The sequence below is a fragment of the Gymnogyps californianus genome, chromosome 5 (assembly GCF_018139145.2).
Source record: "Gymnogyps californianus isolate 813 chromosome 5, ASM1813914v2, whole genome shotgun sequence".
NCBI lineage: Eukaryota > Metazoa > Chordata > Aves > Accipitriformes > Cathartidae > Gymnogyps > Gymnogyps californianus.
In genome coordinates this window covers 10549816-10572646 of record NC_059475.1, presented here as the reverse complement: position 1 = coordinate 10572646, position 22831 = coordinate 10549816, and the positions used below count along the sequence as shown (strand labels likewise).

At 40.2% G+C, this 22831-nt stretch overlaps 1 protein-coding gene across 2 annotated transcripts in view; it reads left to right on the top strand.

The window, feature by feature from the left end:
* The first annotated feature begins 4111 nt into the window (after positions 1–4111).
* FAR1 (fatty acyl-CoA reductase 1) overlaps positions 4112–22831 on the top strand; it is a 43744-nt gene continuing 25024 nt past the window's right edge. For both annotated transcript variants that reach the window (XM_050897302.1, XM_050897301.1), the window contains exons 1-3: positions 4112–4123; positions 16109–16303; positions 20145–20320. In XM_050897302.1, coding sequence (XP_050753259.1) covers positions 16115–16303; positions 20145–20320 — 365 coding nt within the window. In that variant the 5' untranslated portion in view covers positions 4112–4123; positions 16109–16114. The remainder of the gene's footprint in view (positions 4124–16108; positions 16304–20144; positions 20321–22831) is intronic.

Here is a 22831-nt window from a genome sequence, read left to right as displayed (position 1 = left end):
AGTAAGTTTGCAAATTCCAGCCTATATTACTGTGACAGGAATGCACTGTAGCTTGAGGATAAGAGCTGTTAATGCTCATAACATCATAAATACACCCTTTATAAACACCTTCTTTAGGTATGGCTGTTAACTCCTATCAGCATGAGCACAAATGAAATATTAGGAGAGTGTAAGTTTGCTGAACAGAAACTGCCTGTGTGCATACTTCTGGCAGCACAGAAAGTAAAAATTTTGTTGACTAATCTTTTCATTAAATGGGTTGCATTTAGCAAGAAATAGAAGTGAGCATCCATATAGCCCTCACAAGTAGCTAGCTTGTGGTAAATACATTCCTTAGTTTATGCAAAAACCCCCACCCTTCATAATATGTCCGCAGCTGACTGAAATAAAGATACATAACTATTGTTCGCATAAAACCAGTTCTGTTTCTGAGGTATATAGCGATGAAGTTATGCACAGAGAAACAAAGTTTCTATATGAACACTGTGTTCCTGTAGCATGGCTGTCATTCCTAGTGATACTTCATGTTTTGGTCTGGCACTTGTCCTCTCTCACTTCTGCCCATGACACCTTTTTCAGTTTCCAGCGCAGGGAGACTGGGGAACCTAGGCTAGGCAGTGGATGCAAAATTAAAGATTTCTATGAGTTGGCCAATAAAAGGCACAAAGCTCTTACAACTGTTGGCCTTGCTTAAAACTGGAGAGATGCAATGAAGTAGTCTCTGGAAGGTCCCTGTGAATGAAATAACTTGCTAGTATTGCCTAGAAACTTGGACCAATTTAAAGACATGAACTGGATCTCACCCCCCCCCCCCCCCCCCAATTGTGAGTATGTAGGTGTTTGTTTCGTACTCTCACAGATAACAAACCAAGATTTGGCCTTGCAGGCACTTGTAGTTATTTACCTATAGATTTCTATAACCTTGTGTCACGCTACCTCTTTGTGTTGGGTAATAGAGTTTCAAATACTTTTTTTTTAATATTAGCTAATGCAAGTCTATGTTGTTTTTTTTTAATAATGTATTCAGCGTTCCCAGACTAGAGCATGTTTGAGTTGCTATCTTCTCAGTTTTTCCTGTGATGAAAAATTCACAATGCCACCTTGAATAACCAGTTTGGTAGGTTCTTTGAGAAGCAACCGTATGTTACTACATTAAAATGCAAACGCATTGTGATACTATGTCACTATGATGTTTTCCTGCTGATAAATAATTCAGAAGGGATAAATTAATTGTGACTTTGAAAGAGTAATCTGGAAAAAAATCAGATCATTATGTCTCACAGTATCCCCACAATTTCTGAGGCTCCTGAAGTTTTACAGCGTTGTGAACTCACACTGTATCATTGCGATACTCTGCTTTATCAAGACATTTTGTCCTAGTGCAGTATAAGACTGATTCAGACAGATAATAGTACCTTGCAACATGTTGGTAGTTTGAGTTCACTGAACAGAACTGTATACTGCAGTGATGATCAACACAAACTGACAACAGTGTGCTCTGAATATTCTATTTTATGTTCTGATGGCATCTGAAATAATTTTGTGATACTGTGCTTTGCTGTGTTGCCATTAAGTCAGCTTGTGATAATGCACATATTTGAAGTATGATGATGGCACGGTGCTCTTTTCATCAGAGGTATGGAGGTCATAGACCCACAAAAATGAAGAAAATCTGTGACTTTCATGCTGGACTTTGCAACTCAGAGACCACACTGATTAGGTATTTTCACCCTACAGAATACATGCTTGATAACTTTTACATGTTTTTTTCTGGTTTTCCCCTATTGTGCCAAGAAATTGGGTTTAAAATTCTGATGCCAAAATTGCTTAATTATTATTATAAACAACAATTTATATTGAATGCGTCAGTTAATGCACTGTCATTGCATTATAACATCATTAATGAGCTATGACAATCATCAGATTATATGGTATTTATTATAGACAAGGTTTAAAGCCCCACCATTTTTTAGCTATTTTCAAAAATGAGACTGGACAAAATATACTGCTGTGCCAACATTGAAATATTACTAGTATCTTCCCCATTACTTCCATTTGGTGTCACAGACACATTTTACGAAGTGACTTCTGAAAAATGCACCCAAATTTAACTTCTGTAATAATTTGAGAAACTTTAATTTGCATATACTGAATAGAGATTTAAAAAAAATAAATTTTCTGAAGAGTTCATGTGCACTGACTGCAATTCTGCATCTGCATCTCTCTGCTGCAACAGATTCTTCCATACTGGGGAATCTGAAATGAAAAAGCTTCATCCCTACAGTCAGTAAGGCTGCCTACCATATGTCAGGATTTCACTAGAATGAAAAAGGAAACATTGGTGCTGTAATAGTGCACAACAAAGTAGTAAAACCTTTCAGCAGGAATGTGGGAGATTTGGACTCAAGTCTTTGCACTGCCTGAGTTGGTTTTCCTATATGGCAGATGATCGGATAATGCTTCAGCTTCAATGAGCAGGTATTTTCCGAGGAATAGTGTCTTTGAAAAACTGTCCACCAACAGTTATGATAAACTGTTTAGAGTTATGTGATTCTAAGTACTCTGTCAAGAAGTACTTAGGTACTAGGTTTAACTAGTATGGAGTAGATAAATCATGAGAGTACGCATCTAACAATAAGTATAAAATCATTATTGAATTGCTGCGTATTATGTGAGCGCAGCTCCCATTCTCACGGCCTGGATCATGCAGAAGCCATTCTGAAAAAGTAACATGCAGTTGCACAAGCAAAGACTGTGTTTACGACAATTCTCACATAATACTTTCTATGCGCTGTAATCTGAATTTATATGGGTTGCACAGGCTTATATAGGGTGTTTCCCACCTTTTGAATGCCTTTTTTTTTTTTTTTTTTAAGCTGATGCATGTCCATCTGTCCAATATTTAGTGGTGAAACAAATGGCATATGGTGACAGGGCATGGCATAATGGCATGTTGTTTTGTAGCCCAGCAGTATTTGGTAACAAATGGTGATATAAGTGGAGTGCAATTATTTTTGTAGCACAGATACGATGTGTATCAATAATATGCTGATAATATGGACATTGCGTATGTAACACTGCACAGGGTCCTCAGGCATTTGGCTTGTAGGTGCAAGCTGCTAAAAATTTCTCTGGTGTTGCTGCTGTGGAAATGCCAGCTTAGTGGGAAGGGTCCACCGCTGCCCAAGGCGTTCGCTAACTCCCCTGACAACGGGTTCGCCTTTATGGAGGCCGTGGTTGCTTGTGACAGGCTCAGTTGGTTTTGGACCTTTTGGCTGATTTCAGCTGGAATTGACTTAGTATCTCAATATTCAAAGTTTTAGAAATTTAACAGAAACAAGTGAAATCACTGTAGCAATTGATGAGTTGTTGGGTCTCCCATCTCAGGACGTACAAAGCAGCCATGCACATACACGCATACGGGCCCGTGTTTTGCTCGTGTTTTGCTCGTGTGTGGCGTGAAGCACGGCACGGCCTCGAGCAGGCAGGGTGGGCTCCTCCGCTGGTGGCCTGCGGGGGGACAGCGACGCGCCACCACGCCGCGATGGAGCAGCTCCGCCGGCTGCCCATCTGCGCGGCAGCGGGTGGGCCGGAGGTGGCGCGGCACAGGCCCAGGGACAGCGGGGAAGCAGTTTCACAGCGCCGCGGGGACGGAGGCCGCCACAGGGACGGTTTGGCGCCTACCACGCCGCCCCCACAGCCGCCAGGCTGCCCCTGCGGTGCCCGGCCGCGGGCAGGCGGCGCGGCAGCGGCGGCCGTTGGCGGGGGGGGCGCGAGCGAGCCCCCAACCGCCGCGGAGGGGCGCGCGCGGGCGCGCGCGGACTTGAGGCGGCGGCGCAAATCGCAGCCGCTCCCCCCCCCGCCTCCCTCGAGCCCCCGCACGCGCCCAGCCGCCCCACCCGCCGAGCCGCGGCACTGGGTGGGGCTCCTGGAAGCCGCCAACCGCCGGCGTCCTCGTCCCTCCGAGCGGCGGAGTGAGGAGCCAATAGGCGGGCGGGTACCGTGTGCGCAACGGCCAACGGGAGCGGCTCTTTTAGGACCGCTGCCCAAGCCCCTCAGAGCGGTGGGGGACGGTGCGGGGAGCGGGGCAGCGAGGTTCGGCGGGGGACGCCGCCCGGAGCAGGTAGCGGCTGCCCGAGCTGCGGCGGAAGTCGGGGCGAGCCGGTGCGGCTGGGGGCTGGGGCTGCGGGCTGAGCCGCTCCATCCTCTCCTGTGGTCCGTGAGGCGGGCGCGGAGGGAGCCGGCCGCCGTCGCGCGTTTCCGGGAGGCTGCCGGGGAGGGCGGGCGGCGGGAGCCGCCGGGGGGAGGGAGGGAGGCAGCCGCTGGCGACGGGGAGCTCTGAGGTGCGTCGTGGTGGCGGGTAGGCGGCCAGGCCGGAGGCGCGTTACAGGCGGAGGAGCTCGGTTGCCGGGATCGATGCCTAGAAAAGGGGGGAACCCCAAACGCTTCTCCGAGCGGCTGTCTCGGCACCGCCGGGCTGCACTCTCGCGTGGGCGAGGTCGAAAGCCCCGGAGTCCGCGGCGGCTCGCTCCACCTGCCGCTGGGCCCGGAGCCGGAGGGTACCACCCATCTCCCCGTGCTCTGCCTCTCCCGCCCGCCTCTCCGTCTGCTCTGCCCTCCCGTCGCTGGATGGGCCTCTTGCGAGCAGCGGCGCGCCGGCTCTTCCTGCGAAGCAGCTCTGGCTTCCCCCATCTCCGGCCGTACTGTCGCAGCAGTTCCCCTTTCTCGGAGCCCGTGTAGTTGCGGCTAGTGCAAAGAATAGTGTGACAGGAAAAGGTCACAAGTTTCTCTCCCGCTTAGAAGAATGTATGGGGAAGAGAACCGAAATGGTCCGTTTCTTCAAACAGGGGTCCCAGTTCAATGGATCCGTGCATCAGGAAATAGTCGATTGAGAGCTGTGATAGCTCTTCGTGTGTGCAGCAGCGTCTGAGTTTGGGTAGAGGCTTGGAGTCCTTGTGGAGCAGGAGCCGCGTGGGTCTACAGAAAGACTTTCTTGAGTGAAGTTTAAAGTGTGGCTAATGGCAGAGATCCACTGATTGGTAGCAAACTTGTAATTGAAACCAGCTTGAATCCCATGGAAATAGAAACCTTTAATTTCATTTAACCTACTTCACAGCTTTAGCAACTGCAAGTTTTTGATATTTTAATAACTGTTTCAATAATAATTAAACAAGAAGTGGAGCATGTAGGAGTTTTACTATCTGTGACATCCATCTGTGCTGTAGCAGGCTAGAATTTCTTGACCCCCAACTTCCCCATTTGTGTATCATGTCTGTGACTCATAACTGAGATACCATTATTTCAGCAATTTGGAGATTATGGATTAGGTATATATTTCTAGGATCTTTACTCTTCAGCTCTTCTACCCTGTTTTTGTACTCTCCCCTCAAATATAGAAGGCTTAAAAATCAGCCATTTCCCTACCCAAAACCTCCCACAACCAGATATGAAAGATTGACTTTGTAGGTTTGGGGTTTTTTTTTTCCTCCTGGCTGTTGCAGAACTATAAAGTAATATGCAGATTTAGATCTGTAACTTTTTACTACAAGTACTTCGTCTTTATTTATTTACCTTATGCTGGACTGCAGGTCTAATGAAGCTTTACTGGAGACAATCTTAACAGTAAAAGCAGAGTGGGGTGGTTGTTTTCCATTAAGTGTAACTGTCTAATATAGAGGTATGTTTTGGATGTGATAAATGTTTTTCCTTCCTGTACTTACAAAAAACCCAACCTGTCGACATCTTAATCATCCTAAGCAGCTGATACTTGTCAATAAAAAGCATTGACTCAAAACTGTAACTTTTATAATAGCAAAGGATTTCTCATTTGGTATTTAGTGTTCCTCAGACTTTGCAAATATGCAGCGTATCTACTAGCCAGATGTGAGCAGAGAGCATCACTAAGTGTCAGTTTTATAGTGCAACTCCTGACAGTATGCCATGATTCTACTTAAGAGAGTTGTCTTTGAAAGTTGGAGTAATAGATGTCTTGAAATACCTGTACTAACATTTCTCCTGTAAATGGAGAATCAGTCCATCCATAGAACCTCTTAGCTCGTGACAGGCCAAACTGAATTTCCTCCTGACTACTATAAAGCAAAGGGTCCTCTGTCATCTTCCTGTTTCGGAGTTCTAGCTCTTGTTGGAAGTCACAGTTCCTCACAAGCATCGTGCTTTCAGCGTTTGGAAGGGATGTATAACAAACTAAAATGGTTATACGGCAATTTGGAAAGTTTAAGCAAGTGCTAGAAAACGTACTCAATGTCATTGAAGACATGGCTGTATCATTGCAGTGATTTCAGGTTTGGTTAGCTTTTCCAGCCAGAAGTTGTGTGCGTGTTTTGTGTGCGTGTTTGTTTTTTTGTCACAAAATAATCAGTGTTTCAGGAGGGTCTGTGTTCAGTACAGTATGCCTGCTGTGTGTCTGCAGGAAGCAGAGCTGCTGGGTAACTTAAAGCAAACAAATGAAAACTTCTGAAAAGGAACCAATATCATCAAAACTTGTACTTGGTTAGTTTGGTACTTTGTAGGTGGAGAACTTACCATCATTTAATGGCTGGGCATGGTTAGTACCTTCAGGTACATCCATAGTGTTTCTGCCAGTTGCTAACTCTGAGCCTAGCAGTAATACAGTCCTCCAGCTAGGCTTTATTTAGCCTCAACACTTTTAAAGTTTGGAAGCTGCAAACAGTCCTAACAAATACTGTCTCTCTGAATAGACTAGGTATTCCTAGTTGCTTTTTTTTCTTCTGAGTGTCTCCAACCCAGGGTTTATAGTGAGGCCCTTTTTATAAAACTGTTCTTCTTTGCCTTTATTAAGCTTTTTCCAAACTTTCTCGAAGAATGTGTGACTCCATTGATGTACCCTATTACTTTCTTCTTTTGGGTGTGGTTAGAAAGACTATGCTTGGTACTTCTTGCTAAACTGCCATTTGGTGTTGCTAGTTATATATTCACTACATCATGCCAACCTTTCCATGTCATTGTTCAGCTTGATGTTTGTAAATTTGTAGGGCTTCTTGTGCAATAGGCATAATTGACAGATCCAAATAACACATCCGTTAGTGTAAACAGGACTTAAGATTGGAGTCCTTAGCATCTACATGATCAGTATCAGGAGTGGAGTAAATACCTCTGTTCTCCTGAGAAGGAAGAGAGGCTTCATGCATCCTGTTTAATTGGTGTTCACTTTTATTTGTCCTGTTTGTAGGATGGGTAGGCAATCTGTTAGTAGAACTTGTTTTAACTATGTATGTGTTTAAGCTATTTTTAAAGATAAGAAAGTTGTGAGAAGATTAAAAGCCCCTTTTCACAGGGTTAAGGAAAGGTAAACTTGTGTTTTTTTTTTTTTTTAAGGTGATTAGGCTTCAAATACAACTTGATAGAGCAGTTGTCAGATAAATGAGTTATTTTTAGGTTTCAGAAGAATTATTGGGAATTTCTGCAGGAACATAATGGGAGAGGAAGTATCTTTATTGATTTGCATTGGGAAGCCATTGAATTGCCCCATGTTAAGATGTTATATTGTTGACTGTGGTTTTGCATGAAGAATTTTGAAATGGCTCACCTAAACATTAAGAATTAAGTTCTTGGTTACAGATATGGAGGACTTGACTGTAATTTCAACAAAGAGTTCTGAAATCTTACTTCTTTTTACAGTTGTTCAACAATCAGCTTACCAGCTGTGAGTGCTTACTATGGGTGTCCTTTACTGCGAAGGCACTAGAAGTTGGGATTTGGTGAAACATGATCAAGGGCATTTGACGATTTTCTTCCAGAAGTATAGTTAGTGAATTAGTACTAAACATTCACATGTATCTGTCGAATAATACATTTTGTTGGGGTTTGGTTTTTCCTCCTCTAAAACTTTCTTAAACTACCTGAAACTCTTCAGTTGAGGAGAGCTGAGAGGATCAGCAAGGTTGATCATTTTGGATTTTTTTTTTCAATTGCAAAAGGTGTAGGAAAGTATGGAAGGAATCTGAAGTGTTGATTCCTAGGATTTCAGATTCATTGTGTAATGTCTGCTGTAAAATTATGTAATGTCAAGCCTTCTAACTCTAGTAATATATGAAATTTAAAACAAGGGAGGAATAAGAGTTGGGGTTTTTGTTCTGGATGAAGTATTCTGATTGTAAATACTTTGTTAATAAGTTTAATCATACATGCCAAGGCAATTCTAGTAAAAGACCAGCTCAGAGGGCTTAGCTGGTCCTTCTGATGTTTTGAACAGAATGTAATTGCAGGTACAGTTTTGGGGTAGTTATCTTTGTCCTGTCTGATCAATAGGAGGAATGTGAATATGGGTCTTAATTACCTAGATTTGTCTCTTAACAGTGAAACTAGACAAACTGATGAGCCACTTGAGTGTTGTTTGTTCCTCGTCCCCTTCCCTCTACTTGGTTTCTGGCTTTCCCCTCCCAGCAAAATGACAGTATCACAGTAACAACTGGAGCAATAATACTCCTCCTCCTGCTAAGGTTTTTCCTAGTGATAACCTGGACTGGATATCAACATACTCATATGAAGGCTAAATTGATGCCTTTGGCTTATTTTCTTAATGCAATGAATAAGAATTGAGTGATCTTGTAGCTTTAGCAGTTTCTGTGGTAGTCAGCTGTGAGTGTTACTCTGTTCATTATGTTGTAGGTAGGTTTTTTCAGACAGGTTTTGTTTTCCTTTCAGGGTTAACTCAAGAGTCATGATTTATGCAAAGTAAGAGCAATGATTTATGCAACTACCTTGATAAACAGTGAGGCTTTATCTTGTAATCCTTTCGTAACCAAAAGCAGGAGTGAGATTTCTAATGCAGATTTCTAATTAACTTAGATAAGATGATCTGGAACTGTGATCCTGTTCAGCAAATCTTGAATCTGCCTGCCTTTTGTTTTCTTAAAACTTGTTTGAAAGCTCTCTGGATATAAGCGTTAAACATGTTTCCACATGAACTGGAGATGGAGTATAGTAAATGTTCTTAATGTGGTATGTGCTTTACTATAATAGCTTAGTTTCTGAACTGATCTATGCCTTCTGTGCAACTTGGAGAAATGAGGTTAATTATACCAAAAGAGTTTTTTTTCCTTCAACATGCACTTGAAGACCAAACTCAAACAGTAAACAATTCAGAAAAACATCAACTTATAGCCCAATTATAAAGGGATAGTAAAAACCTTTTACTTTGTTTTAATTAATTTTCAGAGGAGGGACTTACGATAAAAGAAATGTAGTTACAGCAAAGCAAGGGACTGCTCTAGTACTTTATGAACAGAGTACTTACTACTCAAAAGTAATTTCAAGGTCATCTGGTACAGAATCCCTCTGAACAGAAGCATAAGTGAATGGAAATTTGTAGTAAAATCAGAATTTTGACTGAAAGAAGGTGTGTGAACGTGTACATGAGAAGTCTCTGTTTAACTACATGCATCGAATACCTATAATCACAAAGTTCTGCTGACATCAACTCAACAGTGGCCCATATTGAGGTCAGGTTCCCCTCAGTAAGACTAAAGGATTAGAAGAGGTTAAAGACCCCATGATTTCAGGCACAGCTTTGACTTCACAGTATCTTACTTTCACTAGGGTGTCTTCAAATGGCAAATGAAATGGTTTGTGGATTGGGCTGAATTCTGCTAGTAAATTATTGGGTGGTCATAGGTTAGTTGGTCCAAATTCACTGTCTTCCTAAAGCAATTGAGTGAATACTGTGCTTGGTTTTTGTTATTGTGGTCTTAAAGGAGGTTACAGAACTACTTCAATGACTGGTATCAATCTAGATTTTGGTATCAAAATGCTGTAGTGCTGTGAAATAGTTCATATGCAGTATTAGTTAAGTCTCACCTAAATCAATTTAATAATGCTCCTTACCTTGAATGTATATACTGCCAGAGGTAGTATTCTATTCAGGAGGAATGTAACTTGAGTGTACAGTCCAGGAAAACCTTTCAGTATCTAGCATATTTCTGTGGTTAAGAATAGTGAGGAGAAGAATTGTTTTTTAAAAGGAAGTCTATTTTATTTGTGGACATAAGGCTATACACTTAGTTATGTAAACTCTGACCTAACTATATTAGTTACTCTAACTGGTATTGTGTTTCAATAGATAATTGGTTTAAAGTGGACAAATTTTCATTGGTAGTGGGTTAGTCTCTGTGAAAATCTTCAAGATTGAAGAATATAACTAGTTTGAAATGTCTATTGTTATTTTTCAGAAATTGTCTAATATACTAAGTGTCAGCCACAAGTTTGCCGTATTCCACATACAGCTTTGGTCTTCTGGTGGCATTTATACTGCAGTTGTGATGACTTAGGTATAATCTTTCAGATTTATTTCGTTTTGTTGCATTTCACTTGTTTGTAGAGATCATCAATAAAGGCATGTTGGTATATGTGAGAGAACTTACTATTACCCTGAATCCACTCCAGTTACTTGTCTGGAAAGTGTGTAGTGAGACACTTACCATCTGGCATACTACCAGGCATAAGCCAAGGACTGGCTATCTAATATTAAATTAGTGGACCAATTTTGATAGTTCTTCAAAACTTAGTTGTTCTAATTAGCTTCCAAACCTGGCAATGTGTTTTCCAGCTCCTGGGGATGTGTTAAATTTTCTTGGCAGGTTTATCCTGCAGGGAACTGTGGCTTACAGCTGGTAAAGAAGATGACCTTGCAGAGAGTAGATAAGAATGTTGATGAAGCCTAAAACGTGGATAAGCTTGTCTTTCTGTTAGCTGTGGGAAGAATCCCAAATCTTCCACATGATTGTGAAGTTTGGAATAGGTATGCTTTAAGGTTAACTTACACCAAAAGCAGTTTACAACAGGAAATACTCTGTTCCGTCATTGCAGCCTGTACTCATCTTCTAAAACAGATGAGTTTTCTATCTTTCACAGATAAGGTTTCTCAATGGATATAACCTTGGACCGTGAAGACAAACAATCTATCATCCTTTGGTGATATGCTGGATAGGTATTGTCCAAATAGGGCAGATCATTGACCCTTGTGGTGGTGGAAAATGTGGACATTCTGCTGATAGCATTCATTGATACACTTTTGTGGAAACAAGGCACCAAATGAAATGAGACATGATATCATTATATGACCCAGGCTTGTCTCTCTGGCAGTAACCTTGTTTAGATGAGTTAAATATTACTTCCTTTGTTGCCTGAATCTCTCTAGTTCTGAGATTTTTACTTTTTTTTTTTGGCTTGCTATAGTGTCCTTGCAGTGTGGCGGTTGAATTTCTATATGAGGGACTTCTGTAATGATTTTTGTCTGGTGTGGATGCATGCATGTGTAGTGTTTAAAAATATTTGTTGCATTCAGATTTGATGTCTAGATGGACTTCATCTCCTGATTATACATAAATAAAATGTTTCTTCCACCTTACTTTTAGACCTTTTTCTGTTGTACTGCTTCTAGTACTAGGTTCAAGTTGTCGGAGGAAAAGGGGGAAATTAGTTTGTCAGGCTGTGTTTTTGCGGAACTTTGCTGCTTGTTGCTGACGCTTGAGAGATTGGGAAATACATGTTTTCTATTTCCTGTGAGTGATAATCTCAGTATGATTGAATTTGGAGGGAGCATGTTGCTGACCTAATGTTTGTCAGTAATAAACTAGAAAACAGACTAATCTCTAACAAAGACATACATGCACACTCTTTCTAGTTGCTGGATTTAGCATTTAAACATTCAGTGGAACTGCAGCAGGCTTTCCTGGCACCCGGAAAGCAAATCTTTAAGCATCTTTATCTGTGTTTGGACAAATCTGAGAACTGATCTTTTTCCTGTTAAAAACAGAATTGCCCTTGTTTTTGGGAGTCGGAGACCTCTGTTTGAAGCAATGAGTTAAATATTGCTGCAGTAGCTCTGAAGGCAAACAGAGCTGCTGTTGTTTGCTCCATAATAGCACTTGGACACTAGAATTTTTTACAAGATGGGGAATGTTGGCTAGGATCCTGGAGTGTGGATTTTTTTTTTACTGAAGTGCTTAGGAGCTCTTGATTTATGAAAGGACAGCACCCTTCAAATAAGCAGTGTCTTCAAAGTGTCACTGTTGGTTTAGCCCTGAACCTGTGAATTCAGAAGTATCCTAGCATCAGTTTCTCTGTAGCAGCTTAACAGAAGCTTCCTCTACCAAAGGCTGTTCATGCCTACAGGTCATCCCTGTTCTAGGGCAAGAATCCTTTACAGAACTCTTACTGTCAGATGTCTCTTTCTTGACTGTTATTACTTACTAGCTCAAAAAAGTAGCTACAGTGCAGGGATTCAGATATTCCAAAGTGTGCATTAGACAGTTTTGTGTTTGATAGGAGTTATCTGTCTGCATGTTTGAAGAGGTAGCTGTTAACAAGTCATTGGATAACTGGTGAAAATATGTATTGCTGGTTAATAGCTACAATTCAGCTATTGCAAACATGCAACAAGTTGCATTCTAAAACTAGATAAAACGATTGCTGACACTTAAATATCAACCTTAAAATGCTAAATTTGATTTTGCTATGTTGTCTTGCAAGGTAGGTATTTTTTTCTGGACCTACTCCAGCATGTTATGTGTTAGAGGTCAAACTAAATTTCCACTGGGAACTACATCTATTTCTTAACCGTTTCTTTTTAAACACAATTATGACGTAGTTCTTCAGTAATTTGCCACCATACAGGACTTTAAAAGGTAATACAGGTAATATATTATGCCTGTGAGAAGGCCCTTCTGAGCTTGAAATTAGGAGTTGCCAGCAATGCTATGCTAACTGGCATGTGGAGATGCATTCTCAGAGAAGGCAGGGAAAGGTAGGTGAAGAATGGGAATGTTCTTTCCCTTTCTTGCAGTTGAGAGAACCTTTCTTTCTAGTAGGGCAAAACATAGGCTACTGATTTCTGACTTTGTTCATTCACACCTAGATTCCATACATGGTTTTTACCCTTAATTCAAATTTGGTGTTTCTAGGCGGTTCCCTCACAATCCCAGTGTTTATTGCTGTAACTTTGGCAGCAATGTATATTTCTGAAAAGGTCACCTATTCTGTTTTCTAGGTGGAATCTTCTTGAGGAATGGAAGTAGAAGACAAACTTAGCATGGAAAATTGCTATGAATAAAGTCTACCAGAGGCTAGTTGTCAGAGAGCAGGGTAAAGGGAAGTAGTGTTGAGAGTTTCTCAAAGGAAACATTTCTGTTAATCCTTTAAAAAAAAAAAAAAAAATTAGCCTGCAAACATATAGGTGTTGCTGCCTCTCAAGTGTGAATGTGAGTATTTATGTATGTTCGTAGTTTTTTTAACTGAACCCGTTTCATCATTATACTCAATCATAGCTTTGGATCTGGATGTTCTGTAGATCTGGTATTTTGTAAGACTTTTGGGAGAAGAATGTAATTATTTTTGATCTGATATCAACCTTGTACTCAAAGGAGTATGGTCAGAAATAACTGAGGCAGGAAACTTTCTGATCTATTCTGGCTTCCAGTTTTCTTTACATCGTATGACCCTAAATATTGTCAGATTTTTCAGTTAGCTAAAAAGCTGGACCATAGCAACACAGATATTTCCACTGGCAGCATAACTTTTTTCATTGTTTTAGCTTTTAGAAACAGATGTTTGACTGTAGCCCATGTACTGGATGTTGTAGCAAGGTTCCTGTGTTTACATAGCCAAAGACTGTCTCTGCCCATGTGAACAGGTTTGCAGACTGAGGATACAGCATGATGTCAGAAGTAGTATTAAGTCTTCCTTTGAGGAAGGACAAGTGAACTGATGGTATTTAAAGTACTGTTGTAGAGTCTTAAGGGGTAAAAAAATGAATTATGGCTAGGCAGGTAAATTAGTAACAAGATTATGTAGGAACCGTAACAAAACTGAATCTTGGTGACAAAATTGGTACAGTAATGACTGCATGAGTTTTCCCTTCCCTCTTTGAGGGAACAGAAGTCTTATCCTATATGTGGGAGCAAGCATGCAGATTTTTGGGAGGAAATGGAGTTGAATGGTGTATGCAAAGACCAGGAAAATGAAAGTTATGGGGAGGACATGCTTGAATAGCAGAAAGCATTAATTGTGACTTCAAGAGCCACAGTGAAGACAACAGGCCTGTATCTTACAGCGAACAGGAAAAAAAGACTCGTAAGCATGCTATGTCTTGCTCTCTATGCTTTATTGCAGGAGGTATGCTTTGAAATTTGCATTAAAGTCTCTTAAGTATGTGGCAAAAATGGTTTAATGTAAATAGCTTTTTCCCTACATCCACCTCTTTCAATCTCATCAACCTTCAAAGAAATAATTTTGGTTGATGTACTGTGGCCAATGGAAATAGTAGTGCTTGTTCTGTTCTAAACTTGCTACTGTATCCCATTACCAGTTTTTAGATGCTTCACTAATAAATGCAGGAGCTAACCTTGTCAAAGAAGGGAGTCAAAATAAGATTTGGAGTGTTGGACCAAAAAACATTGTACCAACACTCCTGAAACTGGGGCTTGTGCAGGTGATAACTCATTTCTGGCAAGTAATTGTTTAGAACTTGTTCAGAGGCTTCGTTGTGATACGAGCATGTGAAAAGCACAGCACAATTGCTTTAATATGACAGGTACTTGAGATGTAGACAAACGTTCCAAAAATGTTTACTTACTTTTCAGGCAGAAAGTGCAAATTAAGACTGTAGTTGTTCACTCCTAACATACAACATCTCATGTGTATTCCCTGATAAGTTCCTGCTTGCAGTAGCCTGCTGTTTCAAAAGAACTAAGCATATTTAGAAGTTGCATTCCTTTATTCTTGGGTGGTAGGTGAAGAAAGGCTCTCATCCTGTTCTAGGTATTCAGTGTTGTAATTCTTACTTGCTTAAGAAACACTCCGTCTGTGTTAAGGAGACTAATTTTTGTTGGATTTTTTTAGTATCATGGTTTTATGGAATCTGTCCGTTTTGGTAGTGTTTTGGTCGTACTGGTTTGTATGTGGAACTGTGCTATAGGAGCTTATGACTAGACTTTCACTACATCAGCTTATTTTTATAAGTCTAATTAGAAAGATTGGTAAAACGTGGTGGAAGTGTATCCATATGCTACAGTCTTCTACAGTAAAAGTAAGCTGTTTAAGGGTTACGGTAGAGATGTTGGTCTATCAGACTTAACAAAAGGCTTGAAGTTAGCCTGAGGCACAGGTTGAGTTCTAAAGGTCATAAAGGTCATGGTCCAAAGACCACATTAGTGTGAAAAATAGCAGTATATTTGTCCTTAAAGTCTTTCAGTTTCCAGTATCTAGAATTAGACGTAATTTCCAAGTGGTTGATTAAGGGAGCAGAAGGAAATAATTCTCATAGTTAAGTTCCTAACTGAAGCAAAACCTACAACACTTTTTTGAGCTTTGCTGGATTTGAGTAACAATCCCTCGCCCTTCATTTTGTTAGGAGGTGTGTTTGTGGCTAACCCAAATCTTTAGTTTGTGTGAGAATTCTAATCACTTATTTGGGGGGGGGGGAAAAACCCAACAGACTTAATTGATGAAAAGTTTGGAGACCTGTATAATCTGTGGAATTGTATAATTTTTTTTATAATGAATATAAAACCAGCAGATCTCATACCAAGCAACTAACTATACCTTCTCTCTGGCCTAGCATAATTTGTAGGAAGGCTCAGCCTAACAGTGACAGGGGACTTTGCTGACACAGGCAAAATACCAGGGCCAGCAATTGGCAGATGCCTGGCTCCCTGTCTTCTGTCAACATATTTGAAGTATCTACTTGTGATTATATTTTAATGATATGACCTTTAGTTTACATGGAACAGCCACTTAGAGTGGTAAAGGACCATGCACATAGAGGTAAAAATAGGCTGAAGTTGAGCTATTTTCCTAGACTGAGTGGGTATCTAATTCCTTAAGACACTGTTAACAGGGGCAGTTTACAAGAAGATTTGGGATGACTGTAGTGACCCTGTGGGACTCTCTTGGAATGCGGTGAAAAAAAGACATCTTTAAGTACTGGTTATAGTTTAAAAAAAATGGCTGTTAGGCATTTTTTTCAGGTATGAGATTGAATGTTTGTATCTGTGCTGTTTTATTTATATCTTTTGCAAATCTGAACTCCTAGAAGTTCTTTAATGTGCTTTTGTTTTTAACTTTTGTTAAGGTCATAATGGTTTCCATCCCTGAATACTATGAAGGAAAGAATGTCCTCCTGACAGGAGCTACAGGCTTCATGGGAAAAGTGCTTCTGGAAAAGCTGCTCAGATCTTGTCCTAAAGTGAAAGCAGTGTATGTATTGGTAAGACACAAAGCAGGGCAGACACCTGAAGCACGAATAGAAGAAATTATCAGCTGTAAGGTATGTGTCATATGCTCACAAAGCATGCTTTTGTCCTTTATAATGTTACCATTTCATTTTGAGAACAACTTTGGTTTGTCTAAAGCAAAATATTGTTAAATATTTTTTTGTTCTAACAGAAATATAAAATCCAAGACCTGGCAATGCTTCTATAGCTGGTTTTCAAGATGTTAGTCTCTAGCAAAGCCAGTAGTGGAAAATTATCCTGTATTTGATTCAGGAGGAGGATGTTCAGCTGTAATGCAGAACTGAGAAGTAAAACACCTGAGTTAAGACTTGTTAAGAGAATATATAACCAAGTGTAAGAGGCAGTGTGGACTGGGAGTTGTAAGATGGGATTGAGATGCTTTAGATCTCAAGCAAGTCACTTTTTCTCCTTGTGCCTTATTTTCTTTTCTGCAGGATAAGGCTTAGTATTTCCTTTTTCTTGAATGTGCTATTGGTTCTACCAGTAAGCCAGAATATGTGATCTCAACAGGTTGTTTAAATAGCTTATGTTTGTAGACAGAACAGAAATGTTTGTCTTAATAGATTCTATTACGGATTTCTGTTAGTCATACAGGTTACTGTAAACCTGTGACAACAAAGGAAAGGCACTGAAGTTCTGTGCTGTGGAATTATCGAAGTGGCTATCTAAATGATTTTCTGTGCATGCTGGGTGGGATACTTTCCTCCTGAAAAGACTCATTACCTTCATATTTTGGTGAGCTAGGCTGGGAATTCTTACTACATGCAGAACCATCCATCAATGTTGCCCATCTCTCTACTACAGAGTATCCAGTTTGAGGAGAAGGATGAACAGGAAGGGGAGAGATTTCTAGCATGAACTTTGCTAAAGCAGAGTTTGTTTATTTCTATCCAAGTCTTTCTCTTATGGGACATGGGAGTTGGCGGTTTAATTTTTCAGGCTTAGGAAATATGTTGAGATGCAATGTAGTCTCTACAAAGTGTGTGTGTAGAAGGTGCTTAAAAGGAATCAATAAGAAAGTATAAATGCATTTAGGCTAGGAGGGGTAGGTTGTTTAAGGTAAGGCAATGAATCTGTGCGACTGACTAGTTAAGATTACAGCAGACATGAGGATGGCTGTGTCCCTAGTAAATTATTTTCTGTAACCATGTCAAAACTTATGTAGCTCATTGCTCAAAAACATCTGCTTGCAGTCCCATGCAATGTCATAGAGCACAACAGAATGAGTTACAGTGGGATTCTGTCCTAAAATTAAGTCGCAAATTCTCTCTACATAAGCCCCTCTGTCACTCCCTGAAACAAGGAAAAGATCTCCAGACTAAACTCTGAGATGAGAAAGGAAAAGTTTCTCAATCCCCTTTTTGTATACACTATTACCCCCCAAAAAAGTGGGGAATATTTGGGCAGGGAGGAGAGGACTTATACTGAGGCTTAAGTCTTACTGAAGTTTAGCTTTTGGGAAACTCAGTGTTGTAAAAGGCTTTTAAATTTGAGTCCAAATCTATACCAGCTCCATATATACCAGTCTATACCAGCTCCTGCTCAGATAACAATCTGATGTGTTTTATGAGTCTTGGTGAGCACTTACTGCTGGAACAGGTTCACAACAGAAGTCCTGGTAAGCAGGACTACTGCTTGAGGTAGTCTTACATCCTAGTCCCTAGGGTAAGAACATAAAGGGATGGTGTTGCACATCTATGCAGAGATGTAGGTAGGGCAGATGTTTGTTCTGTCTTCATCATATGGTTAGACAAATTGGATTGAAAGTGTATAGTTTAACTGGCATTAATGTAATCGAGATTCCTCCAAAAGACTATGAAAAGTTTTAATAGGATCTGAATTAAGTTGTCTGGTTGCAAGGGCCCTGCCAGTAATTTTTCACAATTTGGATGGACTCATTAAGTGTTCTACAGATGCTTGCACATTCTGTTTCTTGAAGAGTTTAAAATCTAAATGGGTGAATGTGATAATTAAAATAAACTGAGCTGCAAATAGCCAAAAAATGTTGAGGTTTCTACTTCCTTTGGACTTCAGATATCTAATTCCTCTGTTAATTTGCCATATGTATTGCACGTGCTCTAGGTGTTTGTTCTTGTTCCCCTTTGTACTGGTGTCAGTGCTAGTATGAGGTATGTAGGAATAATGTATGGCTATGGATGAGAAAAGGGGTGGAACAGATATGATGTACAAACTCAGAAGTACCAAAACGGTTCTTTAAGCGCTTATCCATGGGACTGCTTTTCTAATATAATGATACCACACATTAATATGGTTAAAAGGTAGTTGCTTCAGTTTCCTGGAGGCAGGCACCATCATTCCAACTAAAAGCATAGCAGGCTTATTTTCAAAACGACAAGGCTTCCTGCCCTTAGGTAAGCACTGTGTGCTGCACCTCTAAGAATTGCAGAGGCTTTAAATGCTGTCTTGGTGGCTTTGTCCTTTAAGGTGAAGCTTCGTGTTTGGGAAACCAATTCAAGACCTCTGTCACTGGAGATGTCCTGTGTTCTCACTATAGCATTACCAGTACTACTTTAGGTGGCCACAGAGTGAGCTGCATTAGCTCACAGTAGAGCTGAAAAAATATCTACCAAAAAAAAGTTTTTCACCTGGACCTGCAAGCTGGTACGCGGACACAGCCATGGGGCTACTTGCTATTGCCAGTACAGGAGAAGGAACGTGAAAATAAAGAAGTTAGGAAAGGGACCAATCTATTTGGTAGCAGTACAAACTTCTATTACCTTAAGAGTCGTGAAACTGCACTTTTAGGTGACTTAGTTTATAGTAGAAAATGAATTAACTTCCCTTCATTCTGTAAGGAAATGTCTTTTAACTATTTGCATTTGGTATAACTGCGTGGTTGGAGAGGGAAAAAAAAAAAGTATTGCTGTGATTTTAATACATTTTAATCGACTTGTGTTGAAGCAGTTGCTAAGATATTGGCCCCTGTACAATTAAGAAGAAGAGTCTGCTCTGGTGAAACTTTCAAGTGTGTTTTATTCCCACAGTACTATTTTGCTGAGGAAAACTTGAATACTAATGAGTGTAAATAAGATGAGGCAAGAATTTTTATCTGTGTGTTAAGCCACATGGTTAGAATCCAGTTAAGTATGAGGAGAATGTACAATGGAATATAATATAGGTGAGTTTTTTTCAGTGAGAATAGTTGAACACCAGTTTGATAAGACTTCATCAGATGTTCTAACATGGTATGCAGCCTTTAACCCTGCCTTTTTTCTTTTAAGTAGCTGGAGAAACAATTTTTTTATTCTGGAAGTTCCCAAAACTGGCATAATTCCAGGATCACATTTCTTAAATCAATGGAAATTTTTAAAGCTTGATGAAAGCTTTCTAAACCTAAAAACCAGCATGACTTGTGCAAGTCTATAAGAATTTGAATAGTTATTATCAAGCTTGGGAAGTGGGCAGACTTTTCCCTTCTCTTGAAAGAAAAGAGATTATGGTATTTAGACTGCTACTTAAAATTTCTTTGAGTCCTGGTGTCTAATAGAGACCATTCCTTCTTTCTTCTGATGTTGATAGAGATCTGGCTTTAAGGATAGGGATGAGTATTAAAAAAAAAAAAAAATTGAGCGCAAATTGAAGTCTTATTACCTTCTATACAACACATGCAATACTGCTTTCACTGTGTGGGATAAAGTACGCACAACTTCATCACCGAATGTGTTCATGGGAAGTCAGTAACATGTTGTAATATTCCTAACACTTTTCCAACTTACTGATGATCTTGAAGTAAGGAGGGATAACTCTGTATAGGCAGAAAATGTGGGTTTTTTTCTTCACTTAAATGAAATGTGTATCTCTTATCTTCACTGGTTATTAGTTTGAATTTTTAGTCCTGTTTTTTTTTGACAGCTCTTTGACAGGTTGAGAGATGAGCAACCAGACTTCAGAGCAAAAATAATAGTAATTACAAGTGAACTTACACAGCCTGAACTGGACCTTAGTGAACCAATCAAGGAAAAACTTATAGAATGCATTAATATTATATTTCATTGTGCTGCTACAGTCAGATTCAATGAAACACTAAGGTGAGTCTAAAGTTCTGTATACTATGGTCTGGTAAACCAATGGTATTCAAAGGGAGGGGGTAAATCAGCTGTCTGCACAATCTTGCAAATATTCAGCTTGTCAGGCTACTTCATGTACTCTGATATTTGTGTGCTTGGGCAATTTCATGATGCCTTTAAGGTAATAATCTTTTTCCCAAAACTTATCTTAAGCTGTTGGGTTTTCATTTGCTCTTCTTAGGAAGATGGAGGTGTATTATTTAGACCTGCTTTGCCAGAGGTTAGAATTACACTATTCAACATAGAAAAGTTCATATCTTTTTAAAGCTTTAGGCAAAAAGACAAATTGATTATTAGCAGTTAGAAACTAAATAAATTATTCTTGTAGTTTTGCCTTAGGCCCCTCGGGTGTTGTGTGTGTGTGTGTGGTTTGTTTGTTTTTTACCTGTCCTGGTTTTGGCTGGGACAGAGTTAACTCTCCTCTTAGTAGCTGGTACAGTGCTGTGTTTTGGATTTAGTGTGAGAATGATGTTGATAACACTCTGATGTTTTAGTTGTTGCTAAGTAGTGCTTATCCTAAGCCAAGGATTTTTCAGTTTCCCATGCTCTGCCAACGAGCAGGTGTGCAAGAAGCTGGGAGGGAGCAGAGCTGGGGCAGCTGACCTGAACTAGCCAAAGGGATATTCCATCCCATGGAATGTCATGCCCAGTGGTTAGCCAAGTTGGTTAGAGCTTGGTGCTAATAACGCAAAAAGGTTGCGGGTTCGATCCCCAAATTTCCGGTATATAAACTGGGGGGAGTTGGCTGGGAGGCACGGATCGCAGCTCTGGCATCGGTCAGCGGGTGGTGAGCAATTGCATTGTGCATCACTGGGTTTTTTGGTTTTTTTTTTCCTTCCCCCCCTTCCTTTTTTTGTTATATTGCTTTTCATTACTATTATTATATTTCATTATCACTATTGTTAGTATTGTATTTTACTTTAGTTATTAAACTGTTCTTATCTCAACCCACAAGTTTTACTTTTTTTCCTTTCCTCCTCCTCACCCCACTGGGAGGGGGGAGGGGGAAGCAGCTGCGTGGTGCTGAGTTGCTGACTGCAGTTAAACCACAACATTACCGAAATCCCTGTGCCTGAATTTCAAAGTCTTTTTGAAGGGAAGCTGTTGAAGAGACTAGGGAACATGTTGCTATTCTGAGTCTTCCTAATATCATGTGTTGCTTTGATCTCTGGGATGGGTAGAAAGGATACAAATAAGCTGTGGCTACATGTACTGTGCTCACTAGTAATGTTAGAGCTTTTTTCCTAGATTGTAAAAGGGACCACAAACTATTCCTTTAGCCTTCCTTGTTAGAAAGGGAATGCATGTTTTCAGCAGATAACTTTTTGGTAAAACCGTATGTGGAGGAAGTTCTAGCACTTGCTCTCTACCTGATGAACAAACAGGAGATTAAATAATGCTCAGCTTTCTCCATGTCTTCGGAAAGTCCTTCATTAAGAAGAACAGAGGTTTCCATTGGAGGGAGTAGGGAGAAGTAGATGCACAGGGAGAAAGATGAAAACTAAAAGTTGAAAACTTCCATGTTGTACAGAAAATCTATTAAGGAGATACTAGAGAAAGGAGTACCAGAAGCAAGAAAAGATTAGATTTGCTTTTTGGCAAAAACAATGGCTTGTTTTAGTGTTGAAACACTGGAATAAATACCTAATTTGGGTAAATGACTTTGTGAGGAATAGCTCCAATTTGGGGGGGCGGTGTCGGGTGGGGAGTAAAGCAACTTTGAGATAAAACACTTCTCAACTCAGATTTCTTTTGAGTTGTTACAAAGGCTGGCACTACCTCTCTAAGAAGGCTATACTGCATGCTGAAATGTCATAAGGTAGCCTGTGTTTATCACTGTGTTATGGTCTCAATGTTAAGGAACTGCCAACCTAACAAAAGCCCAGAGGGACTCTAAAACAATCTGAAAGACTGGTGGAATGGGGTCTTGGTACGAAAAACCTCTGGCAGTTTCTGCTTTCTTGCTGGGCCCAGTATGTTGTTTAGCAAAATAGAAAATGCGAACATTCTTAGGTGCTCTGGTGTCAGCTCTTTCCTAACATATGTGCTGGAATGGTTGGAGGAACCTTACAAATCTGAAGACCACCTAGAGCAGTCTTCATCAGATATTTAACAGGAATAACTAACGTAAAGTTCAAAATACTTGGCTTGAGGCCAGTGGTAGGAATAAAGTCAAGAAAGCAAAATACTTGGGCTTATTTTGGAATTTTTCCTAATTTGTACTTGCTATACACTTCTGTATCGTAAAGTGGTGTGTACAGCTCTGATTATGAACTCCTTCCTTTGACTTCTTGAAAGAGGCAGTGAAGACTGAGAATACTTTTATCTAAAAAAACCCCCAAAACTAATTTATTCAGAAGTAACACTTTCCACTGATGTTAATCGCTTTGGGGTAGTGGTCCCCCTCTTCTGTCCCCCCAACACTTCAGTAATAATGTGTGATAAAGCAGTCTTAAACTTAGTGCTTATTTG